At 48.1% G+C, this 20,732-nt stretch overlaps 1 protein-coding gene across 4 annotated transcripts in view; it reads left to right on the top strand.

Moving 5' to 3' along the window:
- ARHGAP40 (Rho GTPase activating protein 40) overlaps nt 1–16,885 on the top strand; it is a 645,040-nt gene extending 628,155 nt beyond the window's left edge. For all 4 annotated transcript variants that reach the window (XM_069652367.1, XM_069652368.1, XM_069652366.1 and 1 more), the window contains one exon: nt 15,390–16,885. In XM_069652367.1, the coding sequence (XP_069508468.1) occupies nt 15,390–15,496 (107 nt within the window). In that variant the 3' untranslated portion in view covers nt 15,497–16,885. The remainder of the gene's footprint in view (nt 1–15,389) is intronic.
- The last annotated feature ends 3,847 nt before the right edge of the window (nt 16,886–20,732 follow it).

Here is a 20,732-nt window from a genome sequence, read left to right as displayed (position 1 = left end):
GTGCGATAAAAAAGTAAAAATACCTGTAAGGTTAATTGCTGCCACCAGTTCTTCCTAGGCCTACTTGTCTCACCACCAACAATTCCTTAGAGGGTTGTCTACGACCATAAAATGAAAAGAACCTTGTGCATGGTCTATTAAGGTACTTGGCGCACAGATAAAAAGTTCCCAAGAAACATAGTCGAAGACTAAGGGAAACCTAGCAAAAGCCCAGGGACGTGCAGTTGAAGGCTGTGTTCCACTGGAAAAGTCAGGTTAGGTCAGTGAAACAAAAGCAAAAAAGTTTGGGGGTGGGGGGTCTGTAATATGGAGGGAAAAGTGAACTTAGAGAAATCTTTCCCAACACCCAACACTAGGCTTTGCCAAGATGCACAAGCATTCTAATACCATTGTTCACCCTGAGGTATTGGAATTACCCTAAACTGGCCAGTTGCCAGAGGTTCTCTCAAATAATCTGCACATGAATTTGTGAAATAAAGCCAATACCTCTTCTGGTATCCTACCTAAAATCAGCACTCGCACCACACAGGGCCAAAGGTCCAGGCTTCTGTGCCACTAGTAGCACATATGAGTGTCTGCTTCTCGTGCAGGAGGCTCATTTGAAGTTGCTGTGTAGGATAACCAGAGTTTTTCGAGAAGGGACCGAAATAAAAGGGCATATTTTTTTCTTCCACTCACATCTGATTTGGAGGGCCTCTCGCCCCTGGAGGGAGCTAATAATTCCTCTCAGCACACCCCAACAGTGCCTGCAGGACGACTCTGGACCATGACTTGCACTAATAAATCGAGGGAGTTGGCGATTGACTCTGGCGTGTTAGATGTTTCTGGACCTTTGGTGTCTTTCATTCCTATGGGAATTCGACAAAGGGTTGTCAATTCACTCTGGGTTTACGACAAGTTATTTAGGGATCTTTTTGATCCCTTCGGATCCATGCAATGAATTTATTTATTTGCGCAGCGCTTAAGCCCATGGGCGTCAAAGCGTTCCAACATAAAAAGAAAAAGTCAAACAAATAAAGGACATCAGTCCGACAGATGGGTTCATAGAGCGTAGTGCAACTAGGTAAAGGATTCAGAGAAAAGGAACGTTTTCAGACTTTTCCTGAAAGATGTAAGAGTGGGAGCCTGACACACAGTGGTGTGTTCCATATAGAGGGTGCAAGAAACTGAAATTATTGTATTGTGCTATTTATATCCCTGTGTGCAGTGGTGGGAGACATAACTAAGTTTCTCCCATGAAGCAAATGGACCTTTATCGCCTTGTTCATCTTCCTATTGCACTTAATCCCTCCTGTCAACACAATTGCATCAGCAGGGTGAGACACGACTTTGCCCGGGTAAGCTGATGAACTTTCCTTGGCACGGTTTCCTCAGCTTCATTACTGGATCTGACAAAAGGGCATTTTTCAAGAACATCATGGAGGTGGTGCCCTAGGGACCTACGAAGCAAATGATATCGGAACCCACCATGCCAACCACCACAAGCGTAGACACAGCCAACTCTCACGAGCGTGGAAAGTCAAGGTAACAATGCTCCTTCAAGTGTACTAATTCCTGTTCCCTGTTCAACACCTTCCATAGGGGGTATAGAGCCGCTCAGTGCGAACTGCTGCAGATGACACCATAGATGGACTCAGAGGATAGGGAGAAAGCACCCCATTCAGTGGGCGTCTTTCGTGAAAGGCTTATGAATGTCATGGAGTTCCTCCAGCTTCAAATGCCAGATGCTCCTCCATCGGAAACTGTCAGTCTCACAGATGTGCGCACCCAAAAAGCAGACCAACACACAAATTCCTCTCCACATGGATGTAGAGGAGTCCAAAAGGATCTGGTAACCCCTTCAGAATCTTCACCCAGTGAATATAAAATCTTGTGCAATGTTCCAGAAGTTTGACGGAAATGTGTCTCAGCACCAACCTAGCAACCCATTTGATTGTAGAATCAGCTTCCCTAGCTCAGTGCAAACCTCCATGATCGTAATCTGCTTCAGAGCAACCATTGCTGAAAAGACGAACTAATGGGCAGGAACGTTTACGCCAACTTCGCCCTCCGCTTAAGTTGGGCCAATGCAGATGCAATTTATGACTGTCTTCAATAGCACAGTGAAGAAGGTGAAGGACTCTCCAGTGGTTCTTACCCGAGTACAATGAGCAGTTTGTCTCAGATCTTCTACATGTCACCAGATCCCAACTCTCTGCAGCCATTTCCCTACATGTTTTGAAGCATTTTCATGGGGGTCACACCTTCCATACCCCTCTTATACGCCCCCACCGCTTCCCCAACCACCCCAGTATATCAATTGAAATATACCTTAACCCTGCACACCCCTTAAAATCTGGCTAAAACATGCAGTCAAAACGGCCACAGTAAGTTGGGCCAGTAACTTTGTATGTGGATTTAGGGAAGCAATAACAATGGTGCACGATGTGCTGGAGTCTGCAGCAGGGCATGTGGACACTGCAGTCAGAGGCATGTGTCTGGGACAAGACATGAGGCAAGTGGCATTGTTCAGGAATACCAAGCTCATACCAGATGCCCAAGAGAAGATCGGGGCCCTCCCCTATGAAAGCTTCACATGCTTTCATCCCTCTGTAGACTAGGAGTTAAATAAGGGATAAACTCATATCTTCATGGCAAATCACTTGTAGGCCATTTACAAACCCTTGGCACCCTTTCAACAGTCCAATCAGCGTAGGTTTTAAGACTTCCTAACCAGACTGCAACACATGGGCAAACTAGGTCAGACCAGTTGAGCTCAGCTCCACCCATGGTGTTTTCTGGCGCTACCCCATCCCTGCCAGAAAAGCTGAATCTTTGAGGCCACACAGGCCCAGCTGCACTGTACACTAGTTCAGGTGAATCTGTGTTCAATGTGCCGCTCGTAACTGTGCCAGTGAAAATGTCGACAGCAATTACAGTGCGGCGCAGTGATCAGATAGATCAACTTTGCCTGAAATCCTCCAACCCCCACTTACCTTTACGGCAGTGCACTTATGTGTGCGCCACCGAATCCCTTGTGCTACTGCGGCGTCAGCTCCTCCCACTTACGTGGGGTGGTGCTGACGCTGCGGGGTCCTTTTCCCTGCTTACCATAATGGTAAACTGGGGACATCCCTGCAACCCCCGACTCCCGTTACTGTGAGCAAGGAGAGCAGGGGACCAACCCCCGCAACACCAGCTCTGCTTGGGCGCAGTAATGGGGGTCGGACTTTTTGAAGTGCGCAAAGGTGCAGTTTTCGTACCGGGCAACATTGTGGTGTCGCAGTAATGGTACGATTCCGTTCAGAGCAGAATCTCTCTCCACTCAACATTCTGGAGACTTATAATACTGGATCCTTAGAGAATGTCCATATGGTGCAGTGGATAAAGTATTCCTCTCCGACTGTTCCCCCTCAAGCCCATACCCCCTAAGAATATTCACTTACACACCAGGGAGCATGGGGAAAGAGTGGGTGGACTAGATGGAGAGGGTGCCTCTGAGCCACTTGGATCAGAATTACTTCTCTCGCTTCTTAGCATTACCTCTGAAGGACGAGGCTGGGTGGAGGATGGTCATGGTTTTTTCAGACTTCAATGAGTTTCTACCCATGGGAAGATTCAAGATGGTCACCCGATACAAATCTTTTCAGCATTAGTGGAACAGGATTGGCTGCATTCCTTGAACTTCCAGGAAGCATAAAAAGACCAGACTTTTTGGAAGCCTCATAGGAAGTACCCGTGTTAGGAATTACCTGTCCTTTACCATTCTGGAAGCTCATTACCAGTTCACGATACTCTCCTTTGGGCACAACTCACTCCTGAGGGTGTTCACCAAAGTAATGGCATCTATAATGTTGTATTCACATTTACCCCTATTTAGACTTGAGGCACAGATCAGACAATAGTCTAATGTCAATTGTATTTTTCAGCTGCTTTATGCCATTTATGCTGAATGCCTCACTATCAGCAAAGAGAAATCAACATTGGTCCCCTCTCAGGATCCAATACATTGGACTAATCTCGGATTGCGGAGTGGAGAAAGTCTTTCCTTCCACAAAGAAGATTCAGGGCTTATTTATAATTATTTTGATTCTCCAGCATGGGTCTGGCCTGCATTCACATGCTCATGAATATTCCCTGTCGTCAGGCTGGGAATCCTCGGTAAAGGAAAAATCAGTTTCAGTTTCACTTCTGAACTGTCTTTATCCTAACCAATCACTGGTCTCTGGGTCATACTGCCCCCAGCCAATGACCGCCCTCTACCTAAGCCCCTTCTCTGGCAGCCGTATTCAGATTTTTACAGCATGTTCAAGTGTTTGAGTCCTTGTGCTTAGATCTCGAGCTTTTACTGCGTTTTTTCTAAGAGTTCTACTCTATTTTTCCAGTCAATCGAGCCTCGAGCTCCATCGATCCATCAATTAACAGGGACCCGTTTTTGGATTCTTATTTTTTTTTTTTGTCGAGTTTCTTCTTGGAAGATTCCAGAAGCTTCTTCAAGGCCTACCCCACGTGGAGATGGCAGAGGAGAAGGAAGACTCGACACCTGTTCAGGATTTGTCCAGGATGCAGCCTACGGAACATCTACTTGGACGATGGGCACTCTGTGTGCCTCTACTGCCTGAATTCGGACCAAACGCACATGGAAGACAGCTGTGCATTTTTCCAGGATATGGTCCCCCACACCATGAAGGACTGGCGCAGGTCACTCACCGAGTGGCTCCAGGCCAAGGCCCCTGCTATGGGTGGGTCCCGGCAACATGCCTCCCCCAGCCGCAAAAAGTCTGAGCGGTCTTCTAAGACCTTTGAGGGCGCCCCGGCGATGGGGGCCCAACATAAGGCCAAGCACTGCAAGTCCGCGGGCACCAGGAGTGCCGTTGCGACTGGCTCCCGACGGCCGGGGCGGGCACAGCGTCTCCGACACTGTCAACCACGAGCCAACGCTCTGGTTCGGCAAAGAAGAGGAAGTCGGATCACCCGGGTAAGCTTCTGGAGAAGCCCCGGACGGACCAGTCGCAGAAGGACAAGGGGGCGTGGGGCACTGACCCTCCCCACAAGGTGACGGCCCCTATCTCGACCATGGTCGTGCAGGCCCAGATTCACCCGGCGAAACCTTCCATTGAAGGAGTGGTGGCGTCCCTAGCAAAGGCCGCTGATGGGGGTTCAGCCCATAGAGAAGACGCCGAAGAAGGTGATGCCCATCATCTCCCCGAAACAGTTTCCCCTGGTCGAGAAGAAGGGGGGGGGGCACGGTAGCCCTACAGGGCACGGACAACTCCTCTGAGGAGGAGCTTTCTACTCTCCAGACCATTTTGGAGAAGAAATTTGTCGAGGCCAAGGCCTACGGGAGGGACCCCGACGAGGGAGATGTCGAGAGTGGCGATGAGACTGACAAAGAGCAGGCCGTAGAGGAGTTGGAGGTCCCTACACCGCTGCCTCTGTCGCTCCCACCTCCGCCACCTCAGCAACCACCTCAACCCCCAGCTGACATTTCGGTGGACATTCTACAGGCACTTCACACCTTGTGTACGGAGATTCGGATGAGCATGCCCCTTCCGCCGACTGAGAATCCTGCGGCACCAGTAGATCCTGTGGCACCAGGGCCATCAGGTGCGCCCCTACCAAGAAGAGGAGAGTTCACCCTCCACTGCCTTTTCACCCTTTGCCCCCCTCCACCGAGGGAGGATACGGACCCGGACACAGCAACGATGGGAACGGGCACGAACGATGACGGCGGCGGGTTAGGAGACCTCCCGTCTCCGCCACGCAGATCCTCACTGCCCGACGAGATCGGCTCATTCCATGCCATGATCTCTAGGGCCTCAGACCGGTTCCAGCTGACCCCCGAAGAAAGAGGGGTTCCTGTACCAGCACCACGAAGCAAAGAGGAAGACCATGCTGTCAATTCCTCTGTTGGACGACATTTGGGACGAGGGGCTGTCCTTTATGAAGAACCCGTCCTCGGCCTGGCGAAGAGGGACCGGTATGAAAAGTAGTACAGGGTGCTGGACTCTGCACCCAAGTGTTTGAGGTCCCAGCCTTCCCCGGATTCAGTAGTCTTGACTGCGGCGAGGAAGAAATCCTCTGGCTCAGCTACGTCAGCGTCTCTCCCCCCCCCCCACCCGGACAACGAGGGGAAGAAGTTGGATGCCATGGGACGAGTCATTCCCATCGGCAGTGACTATCATCAAGCCGGCCAATGCCCTCGCCCGCCATAGTAGCGCGCTACGACCGGGAGCTCTGGTTTAAGATCGCTCCCCTCCTGGCCTTCCTTCCGGACGACAAGAGATCGGAAGTGCTGGAGATCCTGCAGGAGGGCAAGATGGCATCAGACCATGCCATTACAGTGGCCACGGACATTGCCGACACAGGATTCCGCCAAATGCGTTTGCCTTCGTCGGCGGGGATGGCTGAAGGCCACCAACTTTTGCCAGGAGGTGCAGTCGATGGTATTGGACATGCCCTTCGACTGGGATAATTAGTTCAGAAAGACCGTGGACGAGTACCTTCAGGCCATCCAGGCAGATGCAACAGCGACAGCCGTCCTTTCGGACCTCTGGAGGGAAATCCCAAGGTTACTTCAAGGGCTTCAGCGGAAGCTCATCGTCTTACTGTCAACCGTCCTGCTCTTCGGCCCAGGAGGCCTACAGGGTCCACAGCAAGTCCGGAGGAGGTCGTCGTCCAGGTCCCCAAGACGGCGCCTCCGAGATGAAGCAAGATTGAACCGGCCGTGTCGTCAGGCCCCCCACCTGCACACCCTGGTGGGAGGCTGGCTGGCAAACTTCGTCAGCGTGTGCAAGTCTATCTCCACCGACCGTTGGGTGCTGGATGCTCTGGCCCACGGACACACCCTGGAAATCCAACGAGTGTGTCCTCGCATACCACCAGTGGCCAGGCAGGAAAACCACGTCCCCCAGCTTCTGCTGGAGGTGCGGGCCATGCTGAAGAAAGGTGCCATAGAGCTCATTCCAAAGACACTCCAGGGCTCTGGAGTGGACTCTCGGTACTTCCTCGTCAAGAAGACGACAGTCGGGTGGAGACCCATTTTGGACCTCCGCTGTCTGAACAAGTACATCAGGTCTCAAAAGTTTCGGATGGTCACCCTTCAGCACATGCTTGGACAGCTGGAAGAAGGGCATTTCCTATTGTCGCTGGACTTGGAGGATGCCTACTTTCACATCCCCATTCACAAGGGACACCGCAAGTTTCTGCGCTTTGTGGTTCAAGGGCAACATTATCAGATCAAGGCCCTTCGCTTCAAACTTAAGTCAGCGCCAACGGTTTTCACCAAGTGCCTGGCGCCACTGGCGGCACAGCTGCGTCTACGAGGGATCCACGTTTACCCCTACCTGGATGAGTGGCTCATCCGAGCGAAATCGAGGGAGACTGCCGATGGAGCTGGGGTTCTCAGTGAACTATGCAAAGTCTTGCTTGGTGCCATCTCAAGACGCACGGTTCCTGGGGTCTCGACTCAACACGGTGTCATGTCTGGGGTCTCCGTCGGAGGAGAGGATAGCGGCCATAATGGGCAAGGTACAACGGCTGTTGACCCTGAAGATCGCACGGGTGAGGTCCATCAAGTCCCTTCTCGGCATGATTTCATGCATATACCTCATCCGGTTGTGCAGGCTGCGGATGCGGTCTCTGCAGGAGTTCCTCGACGCCCGTTGGATCCAGGTATCAGGGAGCTTCGAGGACCAGATCGATCTTGACGAGGATTTCCCTTGAGCGATACGGTGGCGGGGGTCTGCGCACATCTGTCGGCGGGCGCAGACTACCAGACCCCACCTCATCGGGAGACGGTCACGACGGACTCCTCCCTGGAAGGATGGGGCCCGCACACTGGAGGTCTCCACGCAAGAGGCCTCTGAGGAGAAGTCGTTGTATAGCAACATACTGGAGCTATGGGCAGTGTTTTGGGCCCTCAAGTCTTTCCTTCCGTCCCTCAAGGGCAAGGTGATACAGGTCTTCACGGATAACACCACCACAATGTTCTACATCCGGAAGCAGGGGCGCACCAGATCCCCAGCGTTCTCCAGAAAGGCGCAGGACCTATGGCACTGGGTGGTTGTCCAGGGGACGTTCCTCGTCCCGTTGCATCTAGCAGGAGTGAAGAACACCATCGACGACTCCCTGTGCTCTTGCCATGAGTGGGAGCTTCGGCAGGACCAAGTGGATCTTCTGTTCCGTCGATGGGGCAATCCCCAGATCGATCTGTTTGCAATAGCGACGAACACCAAGTGCCGGAGGTTCGCCAGCAGGTTTCCCCAGCCGAGAAGCATGGGGGATGCATTCTCCTTCCCTTTGGGCAGCCTGTTTCTGTAGGCGTTCCCTCCGTTGCCGTTGCTTCTTCGACTAGTCAGTCAACTCAGATAGTCCCGGTGAAGGATGATCCTTGTCGCACCGGTATGGCCGAGACAGATATGGTACCTGGACCTTCTGGACTTGTCAGCGTCCCCTCCAGTCAAGCTTCTGGCGGCCGCAGATCTTCTCACCAGAGAAGGAGGCGCGATTCTGCACCACGACCCAGGGTTGCTGAACTTGCAGGCCTGGCTCCTGCAGCACTAGAGTTTGGCGGATACGATATCCCGGGGACTGCAAGGAGGTGCTTGCCAAGGCCAGGGCTTTGTATACACTGAAATGCTACAGACATAAGTGGAAGAGGTTCGCCGTCTGGTGTCGTGCACAGAAGATCGACCCTCTATTGATTACGGCTCCGCAGGTGCTGCCGTATTTGCTATCGCTGGCCAAAGCGGGGCTGGCTCATGCCTCCATCAAGGTTCATCTGGTGGCTATCTCCCGCTACACCAGAACTCTGGGACGGTCGTCGTTATGGTCACACCTCCTGGTCAAGGAGTTCATCAAAGGACTTTTCCGTTCTTTCCCACCGGTGAAGGCTCCGGCCCCGGCGTGGAGCTCAATGTGGTGCTGACTAGGCTCATGGGTCCACTGTTTGACCCTATGCATTCTGCGCCGCTGAAGTTTTTGTTGTGGAAAACAGCATTTCTTGTGGCCATCACCTCCGCACGATGAGTGGGAGAGATCCAGGCCCTCTTGTAAACCACCTTACATGACATTCCACGAAACGAGGGTGGTGCTACGGACGCACCCCTCCTTCATGCCCAAGGTGCCGTCAGACTTTCGTCTAAACGAGCCCTTGGTGTTACCTGTGTTTTTTCCGACGCCTTCGTCGCCGGCTGAAAGGACTTTGCACTCGCTGGATGTGGCTAGAGCGCTGAAGTTCTATGTGGACTGCACAAATGGTTTCCGGAGACATCGCAACTTTTTGTGAACTTTGGACCTGTGAACCATGGGAAGGCCCTCTCCAAGACTTCCATTTCCAGGTGGCTCTCCGGCTGCATTACCCACTGTCATCGGTTGGCAAACCAACCGTTGCCTGGCCATCCGAGAGCCCATTCGACCAGAGCGATCACTGCAACTATGGCGTTCCTGTCTGGTGTGCCCCTGCTGGACATCTGCAGGGCTGCTATGTGGAGTTAGACGCACACCTTCACGAAGTTCTACTGCGTCGACAGGGATTCCAGGGAGGAGTCGAGAGTCGGCCAGGCAGTGCTAGGCAACCTGTTTGGTTGAAGGTTAGCCTGGTGAGGAGGTAAGAGATGCTTAATGTTGAGATGCTTAATGTTGAGCCTTGCCACCTCCCATGGTGGTGCGTGTGTGTACTGCTATGTATTCTTTATTCATGAGCATGTGAATCCATGCCAGACCCCATGCTGGAGAACAACAGTTACAGGTAAGTAACTTGTTCCAAAGTCTACATAAAGGAACAAGTTACTTACCTGTAACTGTTGTTCTCCAGCATGGGTCTGGCATGGATTCACATGCAAACCCTCCCACCTACCCCTCTCTCTTGGTCCTACTGCCACGTTGCCTGCTACCAAATCTGAATATGGCTGCCAGAGGAAGGGCTTAGGTAGAGGACAGTCATTGGCTGGGGGCAGTATGCCCAGAGACCAGTGATTGGTTGTTAGGAGAAAGACAGTTCAGAAGTGAAACTGAAACAGATTTTTTCTTTAGCGAGGATTCCCAGCCCTACGACGGGGAATATTCATGAGCATGTGAATCCATACCAGACCCATGCTGGAGAACAACAGTTACAGGTAAGTAACTTGTTCCAAAGTCTACATAACACTTCAATGCTTGCACTTCATTTTCAGAGACTGTTGGGACTGATGGACTCTTGCATTCTGGTGGGGTTTATGCAAGGCTGCACATCAGAGGCACCAAATTACAACTGGCCAACGGATGGATTCCAGACTCTCGCATCAATAAGAGTTAGTCTTCTCCATAGATGCTATCAAATCTGATGATGGATGAAGGCTCAAAGTCTGACCGGCTGAATCTCCTCCTCAACTCTGCCATCCCTACAAGGATCCTTTGCACAAACTCCTCCTTGATGGCCTAGGAAGCAGTAATGGAGTCCTACAAAATCTGTAGCAAGGAGGAATCACTCAGTAGTTGGAATTTGAAGCAATTTGGCTGGCAATGAGAGCATTTCTGCTTGCTTTCTGAGGGCAACTGGTGTTGATTTACAAACTTGTTCTATATGAACAAACAAGGAGAATTGAAGTCACGAGACCTCTGCCTTCTGGCCTTGAGTTGTGCCCAATTCATTCCATTTCGCCTTAAGTCTCATGTAGCAGGAGAGGAGAATATGCGGGGAGAGTCCTTGAGCAGGCCAATCCCTCACAAATGGGAACTTCACAGGGAAGTACTTGGTCTGATTTTTTGAATCCCAGAGAAGGCCTCTTCTAGATTTTTTTGCTAACAAAAAGAGCATGAAAGGCCCCCTTCATACGTCTTGGAAGGAGAAGAGCTGGGAATCCTTAGGTGATACGTTCCTTTTAGAGCTGAGACCTCAATGCACCCCCGCCCATATTCTGCTTCGACCAAAGGATGTATATAAATTGAAGCAGTCTTCAGGGTGTTGCGTCTTCCTGATTACACCAAACTGGCCCAAGAGGTTTTGGCTTCGGACCTGCAGAACCCGACGGGCAGCCATCTCCGCCCAGATTTACTCTTGCAACAGGGCGGGTGGTCTAACACGCTTCACACCCAGTGCCTTACTTTAGAGGCCTGGTTATTGAGGTGTTAGTCTGTGGACAGCCTGGTCCTTCAGGGAACAATTTAAAAAAATAGAGTTGGTCTCTACCTTAGAAAGCTCAATACCAAAGGATTTAACCCCTCGCAAGCCAACCAAAAAAAACTAAACTAAACAAAGTTCATGAGGAAAGGTCTTCCTTTTGTAAAAAAAAACTGTTGACACGTTATACACAAAAACATTTTTAAAAATCATTAAGGCTGCAACCAAAGACGCATTCAGAGCAGTATGTGGGCAAATGGACTAGTTTCTGTCATTGACTGCCATCAGTGGATAATGTCCTATCCATACCGTTGTCACTGAAACAGGGGTCTTGGTGGACATCTGCAGGTCATGTCTACAGGTTATCGGGTTTACCTGAATGCTAGATTGTGGATGGTGACCCTTTCAAATCCAAACGTTAAAAGACATTTTAGCAGCCCCACAGTTTTTTTTGGTAATGATGTTTATTTTTTTTAAATTGTATTGGGGATTTATAATGCGCCTATACACAATCTGTTTCAAGACACAAGAAGACAAGGGGGGCAGGAGGGAAGGGTGTAAATAGGGATGACAAAACAGAAACAGTCTTACCAGGCCTTGTGACATTCGGATAGTGCAAGTGCAGTAAAAGAAGTGTAGGGGGGGCGGGGACTGCCGGAGGATTAAGTGAGTGCCAGTGGACAGAGCCCAGGGAGAAGAGCGTGCAGGGGCAGAGAAGTGCACGTGCTAAGTGTGGGGAACGAGCTGCAAGGGCTAAGGGGGTGCAGGCTCAACCAGGCTAGTGCATGGGGGAGCCCAGAATGGCAACTGCAGGTTGGGGGGGGGGTGAAAGCAGGCCAAGTGCAAGGGTAGACTGTTAGCGTGGGGGAGGGGGGTTGGTGCTCTGTAAGAATCTGAAGGAACCAGACAGCCAGTAAGGAGAAAATGGGAGAAATATTAGCAGGGGAGAGGGAAGGAGGAAGAGAAAAGGAGGGTCTTGAGAAGCTTCCGGAAATTAAGTAGTTCCGGGGCTCAAACCTGAGGGGGGCAGGGAGACCATTCTAAAGGGAGGCTCCTTTGGAGGAGAGGGATCTACCCTTCACTCTGCTTGGAGAAGAGTCTGATCCACGGAGAGTTGGAGCTGGAAGACTGAAGGACTCTAGCAGGGAAGTATTTAGGGAGAGGGAGTTGTATGTAGTTGGGTCCCAGGCCCCAGAAAGCCTGTGGAGGATGCAGAGGGTTTTGAACTTGATCCTCGCAGCAACCGGGAGCCAGTGGTGAACCAAGACATCTCTATTGCTTGTTTTTTTTCCGAAATGCTTCCTCTGAGGCAGAAAATAACTTTTTCACTCCCTGGTTGTGACCAGGGTGCTGATGGCAAAAACAGTCAGGAAAGCAACTCTGTCATCATTTGTGGTGGGTGCCCAGGCACAGAAGCATCAAAATCTACCACCTAACTCAGTTTCTGGTAACAAGCATCTTGGAAGCCTACAAGGAACCGACTAAAGCTCATCTCCTGTGTTTGTATGTACACCTTTCAAAAGGCACGTTCCTCTATTGGAGATTTGGAAGGCTGCAACCTCGATGGTGCCTCACACCTTCTGAAAACACTTATTTTCAGCTCAAGAGCGAATGCCACATCGGACAGGCGATAACGTGCAACCTTTTTGGCAATACTCATTAATATTCAGCCACCGAGTTTGTTTAGAGATACCTGGGATCTCTCATAAATTGGCGTCATTAGAAGAGGTAATAAAACAGAAGACCACATTTTCCTGGTATGCAACCTGTTTCTTAAACAAGTTACCAATTCAGATAAGAACTGTCCTTTCATACACTTCAGGAACATTTTGCCAATCGTTGATCCACCCACCAAACTCCTCTCCCTCTGGAATTTCCCTGCTCCCATATCCATCTCAGAACCTCTGCTGTCCCTGCACCTATTTGTAACCACATGGTGCATCCCCTTTATACAGTGCTCTGTTGCTTCCCACGTCGGATTCTGCTTTAGAAATCCAATACGTACATACAATCGGGAGGACAGGATAGAAGAGTACGAAAAAGGTTACTCGCCATAATGACAACTGTATTATTAGTCCAAAGTCTCCTTTCCTGCATATTGGAAGGACCTGAGCGAGGAGCTGCCTATACGCACAAGGCATGAAAAGATCTAGAATTTAAATGAATCTGTAGGAAAGCATTTGTATAACTAGAAATAAGAACGTCTATGGGGAGTAACATCTCTTGTTGATAACTTGTGGACCCTGCTATTAATCTTCTGCTGTTATCAATGTATTTTTTGCTACTCTTTTTCTCTGCTGGACTGATTCAGATGATTCAGCTTGGCATGGCGAAGTGGCTTGTAGGTTTACAGTCTTAAATAAAAAAAAAACATACCTTTAATAAAAACATGTCAACAAAGTAAAAAGCACAATACACTTCTCGGTTTCAGGCTGTACTGTTTCATTTTTTCGTACTTTGTCATCTTTGCTGTATATCACATGCACATGCATATGGCATTAATGCGTTCCCAGCCCCCTTCCCCCACCTGTCTCAATTTTATTTTTGGCCACAAAATTGTATTTAAATGGATTGGGAACATTTTGTGTGGATTTGACACCCTGTTCCCACTCCTGTGGAATGAATGCCGTAACAGCACAAAGTGCAGTAGCAGTCATGGGGCAAAAGCGCAGTGGAATGCATTTTTCATGAGTGCTACAAACGACTAGATTTTAATTGCGCCTCTTAGGTTCTAAGCTGTGCCATTTCTTGGTTCTATGTGAAATTCTCGAATACTCGAGTATATAAAATACCGTTTTTTTTCCAGTCGATTTTGGTGCAACCTTCAATATTCCGAAATTTCCCTTTTCTTTACCCCAACCTCTTTCCCTGCCTATCCCGCTCCTTTACTCTTTATTTCAGAGCGAGTGTGGGGTTCACCCCCTATGCTCCCCATCGTTCATTTCAGTACCCGTCTCCTCCCCACTCCCGTCACAAGCACCAACAGAAACATACATGGCCATGCACACGCACACACTTACACCACTTACCCACGTAATCAATGGCTTCTGTCAGACCTGGACGTGCCCGTCAGCACTCGTGTGCAGCAGGGGCATGACAGTTTGCTTTAGAAATACCGTGCTGAGCGGTCTCAGAGCAGTCTTTCTAAAGAGAGATTTTTTCTGGAGAGGAGCGCCTGCTACTTTCTTTGAAATGAGCGATTTTTTTAGTCTGAAATAAAAAATAAATGTTCACTCTATACCCATTTTTCTTCCCTCTCCAGCTCCCGCAGCAAATGATCCTTGCCTGATGAATTGGTTGCGCTTTGCCCTTATTGCCATTAACATTTTGTGAACCTAGAATTGCCATCAAATTATGATCTTGCAGGGTCCACATACCTTGATCACTACACACAGTGGCATTCCTTCCTATTCACCATCTCCCAGAATGGAACCTCTCCATGTCCCATGAATTATGTAGCTAATCCATTTGTTTGTCAGAACATATCTTCAGTGCATGTAGAACATTTGGGGAGCTGGTCCAAACTGGTATATAAACGCTGTTACAGGGGAGCAAGCTCTACAATCATCCAGACCAGAGAAACCCAGCTAGGCTGCTCCCTGCAGTCATGTAACAGCAGAAAGAGGAAGAGAGCCCAAGCCTTGCAGCTCATGCAACAAGGGAGATGAGTTTAGAGCCCAGGTTCTGCTGGGCTTATAGGTCAGGGTATAATACAACTGAGAATAATAGCTTGGGAAACAGTGTGGTATTAGTCCGTACATTCAGACTGCTAGTATCCTCCATCTTTTTCTAGCTTCAATTTCACTGACCAACACTGGAAGCAGACATCAATTAACAGTTTTGTAAAACCCTCTAATATTACATTTTAATAGCAAGAACAGCCCCTGCTGTATGAAAGATCTCTTCATGCCGTTATGCAGTAGTGATGCAGCTAGAGTTTGCAGAGTAGCATTTACTGAAGGCTGGAAATGTGTCTTGTTTATAATTCTGGATTGAGCTTGCTGGTACTTGTGGTTTGTTAGGAAAACATACCTAAGTGGTAAACAATCTTTCCTTGTTCCACATTCTTGCCTGTTTTAAGTGGCCAAGCCAGTTCCTTCTTACCAAGGGCCACCAGGATAGGAGGCTTGGCACCTGCTTAGAGCATGACGTATCCTTGAAGAAGTGTCCATTTAATGATTGGAAGACACAAATTCCTTGTGGTGCTTATGGTGTAAAGGCATTTATTGAGGCAAGTTGATATTGTGACGTCAGGTAAAATTGATTAGCGACTCTCTCACATTTTAATAATTTGTCTTCTATCCAACAGGTGAACACTGCCTGGATCCGGACACATATCTCTTGGACTTGTACAACATCAATCCCACTGGGGAATGGATAATAAAGCAGAGCCCCTCCTTGCCACCTGTATTGTAGAGGGTAAATGAAGGACATTAAAAGTTAGGAAACGTTGCTTAGAAACTTCAGCAAAGGTCCCCCTGCATCATACGAAGATTGTGGCAACCCTTGATTCATAATGGAAACAGGCTCATCTCTCTGGTCTTCAGGAAACAGTTTGGAGTCTTGGTTCTGGTGCAGGGATGACAATTGGCTAATGACCATAGATTGCCGGTTCTGGAAAGCCCTGTGGAATAATATTTTTGCTATGACAGAAGAATGTACAGTAATATTACAGGTGCCCTGGTAGGTTCTTCTGTGTTACCGAGGATTGTCTTTGAAGTTGATGCCAGGATGCAGTTTATTTTGCCTCTTTGGGATATTCAGATCTCAGCGACAAATTGTGAAATGCCTTCTGGGTCTGCTGAACTCATCTTTTGATCGCCTTACTATGGCAGGGAAGGAGTAGACAACAGACGTAAGCTCTTTTTATGCTGCATCAGACAACAATTTGAAGATTCCTTTTTTTGTAGTCATCAGTGAGAAAAGAAAACAAGACGAACAGTCCAATGGAAGCCAGAAAAGCAGCTAAAGCCTTTTCAGAAATAGCCATATACAGTGAAATAAAGCAGATATTTTGTGTGTACTGTAAAAAAAAGACACATGTAGGTCAGGACCGTTATAGACTGTTACCTTTTAGAGGTCTTGCCAATGACTGGAGTGTCCCCACCCTGCTTCTTTCAGTTGGACCTTTCGGCACAAAACAGAGGCAAACACCCATTGATGTGAAATTTGGCAGCTCTTTTTTTTTTTTTAGTGCTATTGTGACAGTTTTTGCTGATAGCACTGATATGTTATAATTGTTCAGTATGTAACAGTACCTTTTATAAAAGTGGAAGCAAATGGCTTTCTGCAAGAATGTGAAGAGACTTGTATGTTTATGAATGTGAATTACAGTGACATTATTTGATGTATGTGACACTGTAAAAGCCTGCTAGTTTCTGGCATCTCAATTTCTGGGCAAACGTACATGCCAATTGTTGTCATGGTACTGAAGCAACTGAAAATAAGTGTCTCTGGGATGCGATGTAGCACTGACTGTCGCTTTCATGCTTTCCATGACAGTGTTTGATCGGAAGCAGGAGTAAGGGTCGAAGAGGTGTCAGTAGTGTTCACATATGGCTGAACATTGGCATTGAGGAGCAGCTATGGAGATTGGTCACTCAGAATGCCAGTGACAAAACAGGATTTGTCATGGTACAAATTACTGATGCCACCTGTACTTCATGGAACTTTCAATGAATTCCCCTGATATTGGTCTCAGTGGCAGTATTGACACTCCGGAGAGAAAGCACTCCAGCCCAGCAGAAGCCTAGACAAATATGAAGGCACATTTTCTAGGGTTGAATAAAGCATATACCGCCAATATTTTTCAAAAGTGTCCTATGTTTTTAAACATAGCTTTGCAGATGGCTACAAATACAACTGAACACGTTTTAGGAACAACAGCGACATCTTTTGATACTAAATCCAAGTCCAGAGGATTATATGTGATAAGAAGGTGTGGATGAAGGGGATTGCCACTGTCTATCTCCTACACCAGCTTAGTCTGAGAACCTAATTTTGTTAGTTGGGCAATGTTGTTTGGAGACATTAGACCCACTAACTATATTGGCGTCAGTAGTAGTTTCCTCATTCTTTTTGATCCATTTGCATTTGATATCCATGGCCACCTTCAAAATCGTGATGTTTGATGCCCTTAATACAAACAGGCTGGCACTCCTACACTATTTACCCTATAGTTCTAGGATGTGGGAACACTACTAATTAATGGATGGTACTGGAACATGTTTCAAAACCACACAATGTTGGGGCCAAGGATGTTATGTCCTATCCTCCCCCATGTACCATAGCTCACCCATATGTGTGTCCTCATTTATTTGCTTTCTATAATCATGATAAAGTGGGCTATTCTCGTACCTTTAGTTATAGGGAGGACTACATAGTATTTCTCCAAGTTAATATTTGTGTTATGTGGCTTTTCTCTTCACTGGCTAAGCTCTGTACTTGTTTAATGCCAGTGAGGTATGTGATGGAGACAGTGATATTGGATACTCACAGGGAATGTGGCAATTGCCTCAGAGGCTGGACTCACAGCTTTTTATACATACATCCGTGGAGTCTCTCTGGAGCTAGATTCAGCACGTAAGGGAAACTGCCCACCGCTGTGTTCAAAAAGAGGCCTTATCGTACAGTGATAAGGGCATGGTAGCCAGGTGACCAATGCACAGGTAATGTTTGTCAAAATGTACTGTTTCTTGTGTTCGAGTACAATGACAGTCGGCAACCAGTGAAAACACCCCACCACCTAATTCCTGAACTAAGCCTCTCATTAAACACCCTTTATGATCTGTCAGGATTAAAACACTACGTTGTAAATATCACATCTGTCTTTGACGTTTGAATTTGGCTGCTAAGCACATTGTTCTGCCTAGTGTTGTGTGAACCACAGCAGTAAAAGACTAGATAAGTCCTCCATACATTAACTTTAAATCCACTTACTGATACCTATTAATATTCAGGTCTATCTTGCTACATCAGGTTTATGGTTGTCCTCATAGTTGCTTAGTGTACCACAACTTCTTTTCTGCAGCATAGAGCTAAAACATTGCTGCAAGCTGGGCTTCATTCATACACGGAGGCGCTGCTCGCTCTCATTGGCTCTCCACGTCAGCACTTTTCTTCCTCTCATTTCGAATGGCCCTCTTTTTCTACTTTTGTGGTGGGCCTAAAGAAGGCTGTGGACACTCTGAGGACATTCTCCAAGACATGTTTATTAAAGAATAAGAATAAGGCCTAACTTTCCCTATTGCTATGGGGTGGTCCCTACCTATATTACTAATTAGGGTGCGCATCAGTAAATGTCCAAAGGAATAAGTCAGCTGTCCACAACTAATCCTTTTATTTCTTTAACCACTTTTATTGTTTTTCTTTCAGTAATTCAATCACATGCGTATTGTCAGTTACATTGTTTCATCATCCACATATTCGTTCCCTTAACGTCTCTCCCCCTATCCCCATCCCTCCCTAATCCAACTCCCCAAACTGCAACCAACATTCTAAATGGCTTGTATATTGTCAGAAGTAAATTTTTTGCTCCGGCTTTGCCTTTTCTCCCATCAATCAATACCCCTCCTTGTTATGATGCTTCCTCTTCTCGTATTCTGTTGTTGTGGGGGCCTACGGGGGCTTATCATCTGAGCAGCTGAACAGAGCACTAATCAGGGCGTTCCAGGTTGTGTTCTCTATTTCGTCCCCCCTCCCTGTCTGAATCGCCTCTTAACACACTACTGTTTCAGCCATGGACCATCTTTTCAAGTCTTTCCACCACCTCTCTATGCTTGGGCCCGCCTGGAATTTCCATGCCATGATGATCCATCTCTTCGCCAGTACCCTTGCAAGACCTATCGGTCTGTTTTTGGGTAGTGCATTTTTTGGTAATCTAAACACTCCCAGCAGGCAGGTTTTGGAGGTCCATGTGTAGGTGGGGAGTTCTGCCCTCCGAAGCCGTACTTCTATCTCTCACCAGAACCCTTGTATCACTGGGCACATCCAGAACATGTGTATCATATTAGCCTTGTCTCCCTTACATCTTGGACACTTCTTATCCCGTGCCCCTGGGAATTGCAAGATGTGATGTAGTGTCATGAATGCTCTATGGTGCATATATAATTGGGTCTATTTTAGCCTTGCATTTCTCAAGACTTTGTAATATATCATTGCTCGGGTCCACTCAGTTTCCGTGAATTCTCTACCTCTGTCTAGCTCCCACTTGCTCTTCCTTTTAGGCACCCCTCCCGATATGGCTTCCAGCATTCCCTGATACACCCTGGACACGCCATGCCCTTCCTCGGAAACAACAAACATCTCAAGTGTGCTATCCTCCTCTGGGAGTTTGGGGGGTTGGGTGGTCGCCCATCTGTTCTGTATTTCATGTAACATCCTGGAGTGTGCCAAATATTGTTCTCTAGTCTCCTCCACTAGTTCCTGGAACCCCTGGAGCCCCTGAGATGTGTATACGTCTCCCATCGTCACCAGTCTTCATCTCCCAATGTGTCCTGATCTGTGCTAGATCCTCCGTGTTTCTCCCATATATTGCTGCTAGAGGGATATGGGGAGAATTTGTCTCTTTCAGCTACAACAATGTCTTAGACCTTCTTATCTAACCTTATGAGCTGCAGCGGTTGGGAAAGGGGGGTTGTCACCCGTCCTACCCTCTTTTAACCACAGCACATCCCTCACGAGGTAGAGGGTCAGCACTGTGCTCAACAGGCTTTGCTCTACTGTTTCTGTTTCAGCTAACCATCCGGCAATGTGTTGAAACTTTCCTGCCAGATAGTACAATTCAAAATCTGGGAGTCTCAGCGGAAATATGCATGATTTAACTCTGCTGACCGCTATCCCCGATAATCTTGCAGAATTATCTAGTACCTCCAGGTAGGATTCCAAATTGTCTTCTGGGCTGCGGATGTACAGCAACACATCGTCTGCGTATAGCGACAGAATGGTTCCATGTGTTAAAATCGTGGCAAAAATGGCTGTTTACACAAATAATTGCGGCAAAAAGGCTGTGGTTTTGGACCGCAACCCTGAGACCCGTTCAACCCCCGCTCCCCTTAACCGGGTCAAACCACAGTATTTATGCAGTGATTTTTTGCACAGGTGACATTTTTGCCACGATTTTATTACTGCATACCAACAGAACATGGTGAACTCCATCTACCAGGAGGCCTGCGTTTCTGAACTCCTTTCTTAAGAACACGCTAGGGCATCCCTGCTTGGTACCTCTCTGAATGGGAAATGGCTCCGACAGGTGCCTGTCCATGCGCACTCTCGCTAATGGGCTAGAATAAAGCATCTTGATCCATTTCATTAATCCTTCTCCAATACCAAAACTTCTCAGAGAGGCGAGTAACCATTCCCATTTAACCGAGTCGAGGGCTTTAATTGCGTCCAATGCTACTACAGCGCACCCCTCTTCCTGTTCTGTCATTCGGTCTTTGATCGCATGGCGTCTCCTTAGTCTAGTTGCCAAGACCGCCGGAAGTATCTTTGTGTCCTGATTGATCAGGATATCAGGCGGTATGACTGTTTCCCCTCTTTTCCAGGTTTTAGTAAAGAATTGGGATTATGGTGGACTCCTCCATACTGTTGGGCAGGGTGCCTTCTTTGTATGCCCCTTCAAATGTTTGTAGTCACTTCGAGGCTAGTTCCT

The sequence above is a fragment of the Ambystoma mexicanum genome, chromosome 3p (genome assembly GCF_040938575.1).
Source record: "Ambystoma mexicanum isolate Mex_15411 chromosome 3p, UKY_AmexF1_1, whole genome shotgun sequence".
Taxonomy (NCBI): Eukaryota; Metazoa; Chordata; class Amphibia; order Caudata; family Ambystomatidae; genus Ambystoma; species Ambystoma mexicanum.
Note: the sequence above shows the minus strand (reverse complement) of the source record. Positions and strands in the feature narration are given on the sequence as shown.